The 6567-nt window shown below is 39.8% G+C and overlaps 1 protein-coding gene across 1 annotated transcript; it reads left to right on the top strand.

Annotated features, from left to right (window-relative positions):
- The first annotated feature begins 5058 nt into the window (after positions 1 to 5058).
- LOC117495518 (trace amine-associated receptor 8a-like) lies at positions 5059 to 6316 on the top strand. Its single transcript, XM_034146794.1, has 2 exons — positions 5059 to 5216; positions 5497 to 6316. Exons 1-2 carry the CDS (start codon positions 5059 to 5061, stop codon positions 6314 to 6316), a joined length of 978 nt encoding a protein of 325 aa, XP_034002685.1.
- The last annotated feature ends 251 nt before the right edge of the window (positions 6317 to 6567 follow it).

The raw sequence follows: 6567 nt of genomic DNA, 5'->3' as shown, positions 1-6567 counted from the left end.
CAACTAAGGTGTAGTTATGCAATGAATGAAAAACTTGGGTCGCAGGTTCCTCAAACAGGCATTACAAGACATCTAGGTACACACATATTGATTAGATGTCTTGTAATGCACTGTTGAGGAACCTGTGACCCAAGTTTTTCATTCATTGCATAACTACACCGTAGTTGTGTATAATATGATATGTCAATAAACCTTAGAAATCTTGAAATCTGAAAGGGATGTGAAAAATAGTCATTATATACAGTCTTTAATGTCAATAAACCTTAGGAATCTTGAATGGGATGTGCGAAATAGTCATTATATACAGTCTTTAATTAACTATTAGTAGAGAATAACGACGAGTAAAAGAATATACTTTATAGGGATCCTATTAATATCTAATAAGTACAATTATAAAATGCAATAACGTGCTTTAAACCAGTAGGTGTCCCTTTCTATCAGCTGTGCACCGTTATGGCGGTAAATACAGCCTATCTACCAATTGGATCAAATATAAAAAGTCAGCCGATTAGTGTTGATACTGCAAGGAGAGCGTATTGTGTGAAAAGAAATGTAAGATGTTGTTTAATTGCTTATATATTTAAGATCCACGTCAAGTTTTCAGTTTTGTTTTAACAGTCTATGGTTGCTACAGAGGATTGTGGGTAATGGTCCGTCAAAACTTCCGGGTTCCTCCATGGACCTTATTTCGGAAAAAGTATGCATTGAAGTCAATGGAGAGAGAAAGATTATCTTTCGATCCCCGTTTGAATTGTGCCACGAATTACACCTATGATGTTTGTCAATCTTAATAATAAGTTCCATGTCAAAAAAGTCACAGTTTGTCGTAAAACTGTTGAAATATAAGACTATGAAATATGTGTGTATGGACGCTCTCAACATGCCCAGACTTGTAGTGATTTTCACCCTCTTTTAATACTTTTAATACCACATTACGTCACACGTTGATGCGCGCCCGTGATTGAAAATCTCTTTATTTAAAAAATACGGGGAATACGGATCTCGGGGTCTCCCTGCTCCCTGTGCGCAGATGCGACGCGTCATATGACGTCACATGTTTGGCATGTCTCGATTGAATATGCTTTATTTAAAACAAAAACAAGGACAATAAACAAAGCAGTCTTCACAACGGCCGGACAAAATACTTTGAGCCGCCCTATAGCCAAAGCCCGAGACACTGTTTAAAGCATAATAAAGACAATATATAGAGAGCATAATGGAAAATAACGTATCTATGCCACAATTTTAGATGCCGGGTAGCAATAAAGATAACACCATTAAACAGTTACACAACATAACAGACATAATATCGATAGCGTCCCTAGCAACCACCTTGGTAACAATGAAAACGTTGTATTTACACAATTTCCTGAAGTATTCTTCGTAATAACTAGCAAACTAAAGATCATGTACATCCACTGCACACATAATCTGAAATAACAACTCATATTTCTCGCATCAAATGACATCAAAACGCATTTTAATGGCCAAACTAACCTTAAAATAGGCATTTTCTACCGAGAATAAAACGAAGGTCGGCCATGTTTTTTTATTTCTGCGGAGAGAAAGTTGAAGATCACGTGACATAGACACCAACAATAGTTCATCAGAACTACGATATATTTGCGTTCACACCAAAAAGCCCCAGGAACTAAAGTAGCTGAAATTAGTTCGTCCGACCCGCTTTTCAGTCCCTGCTAGAGAGCAGGGACTGTTGTGGGAGAAAATAGTTCGTACGTCTGATTGGCTGTGCGGAATGCAAACCACGCCCGTTTGACTCTGAATTTTTTTTTCTAAGCGGCCATTGTATTTGCTCGCTTCGGGCAGCGCACCCGAAGAGATTACTTTTGTGAAAGCAGTTATTATAGCAACACTAAATAAATCGTTGGAGCGGTGGAGTGATGAGGATGTGTCTGCGCTTCTGGCGATTTACTCGGAGGACGCGAAGTGCCGCATTCAGAAGCTTCTACTGAATGCAGTTTCCGTGGCTCAGCAAAGTTAGCAGACCTGGCAAAGTCATGTCGGGACGACTACGAAGGTAAAATAAAATACATGCACTGCACTGTTTTAAGCTGCACAATACTGGTTTTAGATGTACTTTTATTTGCTCAGTAGATCGAGCTAGCCATGCTAGAACTTGCTATAATAGGTCCAAGCTGGCTAACAACATCTAGCTAGCTAGCTAGCTATTCTCAGCCGTTCCCGCTATGAACACGTTTTGACTTGTGAATAAGTGTGCAATGTTCTGTAATTTGCTTCACTAACTCATGGCACTAATCGTGTGTTTCAGGCGAGGTGTTTCTCTCAGGATTAGAAACTAGTTTTCCACTCCGGGATAAAACGATAATATAACGTTAGCAATTAGCATACTAGCTGGACATAATGCTACCTCGAACAATACGTTGTAGTTGCTATAATTTCAAGTAATTTGCAACATTCATTCTACATGTTAATGGTAAAAGCTTAAACAGTTGATTACCTGCATGCCACAAAGACTGATGTTCTAATATTTTTGCACATTTAAGTAGAAATGTAATTGAAATTCTATTTATTTTTCCTTTTTTTGTATTGATTGTTATAATTGTACTCAGCCATGTTATGTTAGATGTCAATCCACTTACACTGTAACTACTCTGGCCTTGAAAGAAGGTTACACATCTAACTGATGTCCACTAATTCCTATAAAACAAAGTTCAAGCATACATTAAGCACAAAACAATACATTTTGTACACTGTCCCTGCCTGCACCATGTCCAATGTTGGACAATGTTGTCTCGTTGTTGCGATTAAACTGATCTTGTATCTTGCATATTTCACCTTAGGAAAGTGGGCATGCGATGACAGCTTCCTTGACACCATCATGGCGATGGACCGCCATGCCATGGTCAGCAAGGAGAATGAGGACCTGCGTGCCAAGGAGATGCACGACGAACGGCTGCTGCATTCACACAAGGCCCAGGAATCGGACGACCAGCCGCTCATGGTGCCAGATGGAGCAACAAAATACCTTTCAGGCTGGGCTTCTGGCAGTGCTAAGCGAGCTGATTAAATCCAACAGGCCTTCAATACAAAAATTAAGAAAAACTTGTCGTTGTTGATAAACTGTACAATGACTTGTTGGGAGGCGTGTGGTGCAGTGGTCTGGTGCGTTGGTGTTCGGATCAGGGGAGCACAGGTTCAAACCCCACTGCAGTCAGGATGTCGTTGTGTCCCTGGGCAAGACACTTCACCCCAAATTGCCTACACCTGGGACAGTTCATTTTGTATTATTGTGATTATATATATATGCCACTGTTATTAATACTGACACCTAATGTTGCACTAAGGTGTGTCTGCTGCTATATATATATATATATATATTGCCACTGTTATTATATTGTTTTGATACTACTGACACTTATAGATCTGCTGCTGATAAATAAAAGAGAACCTACATGTACAGCACTAGCATCATGATTGTCTTTGTTTAAACCAGCAGCAGTGCAGCGGTACACAGACTAACCTGTGTGTGTGTAACGTAGTTCTTCAGGTGTGTATGCTTAACATGTATGTATTTATCACAGTAAAGATGGTATACAAAAGCTTTTTAAAGAGCTTTCAACCTCATCCCATTGTCTTTAACACACATTTAACATAATATACTCATATTGATATACAAATATACAGTATGAGTACTGTTTTGATACTGACATTTCATCTTTGCACTAAGGTGTGTCTGCACTATTGTAATTGTGTCTGTTGACTGTGGTAAATAAAAGAGAGAACCAAATGCACTGTACAAAAGATCAGCTTTATTGTCAATTTACAATTTCCATGCTGTTCAGATGCCTCAAGGGCTGTGCGCGTGTCTTGCCCCGCGGCGATTTTTTTAGGTTGCGTCTCCCCAACGTTGCTTCCAGGCGAATACAGAGGAGTTGAAAAGATCCACTTTGATCCACTGCACATTGGTGTACGTTGGCAGTGCACCACCTTCTCCCACCAGGCCGAGGTTCTATTGTTCACCCAGAGAGAGCGCGGGACACGACGCGTTCCGTAGTATTCGCATATCTGGAATACATACAAAGACACAAATTAGCCCTACATAACTCCATAAATCCTACATTAGATAGTATTAATGTGATTTAATGAACGTACCATTGCTGTTCTTTGGGCGTGATAACGGTCATCATGCTCAGCTGTCCTACGGCGAAACATGTCCATAGCGCGTGCTTTTCGTGGTCCAATCCTTTTGTTAAGGCTTCTTAACCGCCTTCGCCTCCGACTCAGCATTTCTATTGCATTTGAATGGTCGATCTGTATTTGTATTTGTGGCTGAGTTATTGGCTTAAATAACTCAGTTACGAAGCTGTATAACACGACCACCAAAACGTCAACTCCATACCGTGTCTGAGGTCGGAAGGTAAACAGAAGCATACAGCGGAAGCGGAAGTTTTTTTTCTTCTTCTTCTCTCGGTTTTTTGGCGAATTGCAACTTTAAGGTGCATACCGCCACCTACTGTACTCGCCGTGAAGTTGTTTGCGGCCTGCCAGTAAACCCAAAGCAGAAGAAGAAGAAGTGACGTCAGCGGCTCATTTGCCTAATCCACCCCCAGGAACTCATTTTGGTGTGAACGCGATATGCTTTAGTTCATCAGAACTAAAAGAACTCTCATGAACTAAAGTTCTCATGAACTACTGTGGGAAAAGTACTTGGTGTGAACGCGCCTATTGTAACTTATCAGCATGGCCCACTTGGTTTCAATACTTCACGAAAAATGTTAATCTTTTAAGGTTCTTTGCACTGTAAAACCACTCTTGATGACTAGGAAAAAGTGGCCACCATAATCAAATAAGATGATGTCAATGCCGGGAATTAGGAAAAAAATGAGTTGCATGAAAGTGATGAAGACTGAGATGAAGATGACTGCAGAAAACAAAGTAGAGCTGAGGGATTTCAGTCTTAGCTAGAGAGAAAGTAATAGTAGGGGCAAGACAGATGAGAAGAGATATATCAGCTTTGAGCTTTGCCAGAACACAGCAGCTTCTCAACACGTCTCTCTACAGATGGAGACTACCCAAATGGATGAACTCTGCTTTCCACAACTCTTCAACAAATCCTGCAGGAAGCCTACGCCAGCTCAGGCAGATGTCCTGCTCGCTTACATCCTGCAGTCCTTCATCGCTCTGATCACTGCAGCTCTCAACCTGCTGGTCATCATCTCTATCTCCCACTTCAGGCACAAGACAAACTTTCGGCTTAAGCTTGTATATGTTCATGATTGAAAAGTAACAGGATTTAGCAACGCATATATTCCTTTTAATTAATGTTTCAGATAACAGGTGTTCTGTTTTCAATGATAACATATTCAAACCTGACGTTGTGTGACAAAATAGTTAAAGCAGGCACTCCACAACAAATGCATATCCATTCAAATGCCTTATTGTTTGTTTTACTGCTGTTTGTTGTTACAAGCTATTGTTGATCATTTTATTTATGATGATATTCTTCCTTTTCAGGCAGCTCCACACCCCCACTAACCTCCTCATCCTCTCCCTGGCTGTCTCAGACTTCCTTGTGGGCCTCATTTTGATGCCTGTTACAATCCTTTTAACAGAGGCTTGCTGGTACTTGGGTGACCTGACGTGTGCTCTGTATAATATTGTTAATTTTATCATTACCTCTTCTACGGTTGGAAACATGGTGCTCATATCCATTGATCGTTATTTTGCTATATGTGACCCTCTACATTACACCATCAGAGTAACTCTCAACAGAACAAAAATCTGCATCTGTCTTTGTTGGATTTGCTCTGTTATATATAATTGTCTAATTTTAAAGTACTTTCTAAGACAACCTGTTTCACATAATTCTTGCCATGGAGAGTGTGTAATTGTCATTGACAATATCACAGGAGCTGTTGACTTAGTTGTTAACTTTATTGCCCCCATTACTGTTATCATAGTTCTGTATATCAGAGTGTTTGTGGTGGCTGTGTCTCAGGCTCGAGCCATGCGATCTCATGTTATCGCTGTCACTATGCAACGTTCAGTTGGTGCAACTGCTAAGAAATCTGAGATGAAAGCAGCCAGGACTCTTGGTGTTGTTGTCCTTGTGTTTCTAATATGTTTTTTTCCATATTACACCCCATCCCTTATAGGTGAGGATATGGAAAATAGTAGTTCAACCTCACCCATTGTAGTCTTGTTGCTGTATTTTAACTCCTGTCTGAACCCATTGATTTATGCCTCGTTATACCCCTGGTTTAGAAAATCTATCAAGCTCATTGTTACTCTTAAGATACTTCAGTCCTACTCGTGTGATTCTAAAATACTGTAATGACGGACTGTGGTTGAGATATATTCTAACAAACCTCTGTTCAGATGGACATATTTTTGCTATTGTTACTGAGTCAGAATGCAATGTGTAATGGCTGAAGAAAGATTAGACATTATTTAATGTAGTAAAACATATGTAAAATATATTAAATAATTGAATACAAAATACAATTTGAAAATATTACATTGTGTGGAAGAAGTAGTAGTTTTTGACCTGTGTTGATTTCAGTTTGACCAGTATTCTGGTAATGA

The sequence above is a fragment of the Trematomus bernacchii genome, unplaced genomic scaffold, assembly GCF_902827165.1.
Source record: "Trematomus bernacchii unplaced genomic scaffold, fTreBer1.1, whole genome shotgun sequence".
Taxonomy (NCBI): domain Eukaryota; kingdom Metazoa; phylum Chordata; class Actinopteri; order Perciformes; family Nototheniidae; genus Trematomus; species Trematomus bernacchii.
The sequence above is the reverse complement of the archived record's forward strand: the minus strand, read 5'-3'. Positions and strand labels throughout refer to the sequence as shown.

Excerpts from the sequence above, each read along its gene's own strand:
- LOC117495518 (XM_034146794.1), top strand. The coding sequence starts at position 5,059 with ATGGATGAACTCTGCTTTCCACAACTCTTCAACAAATCCTGCAGGAAG. Across the intron at positions 5,217-5,496 it reads ATCTCTATCTCCCACTTCAG|GCAGCTCCACACCCCCACTA; the intron begins GCACAAGACAAA and ends CTTCCTTTTCAG.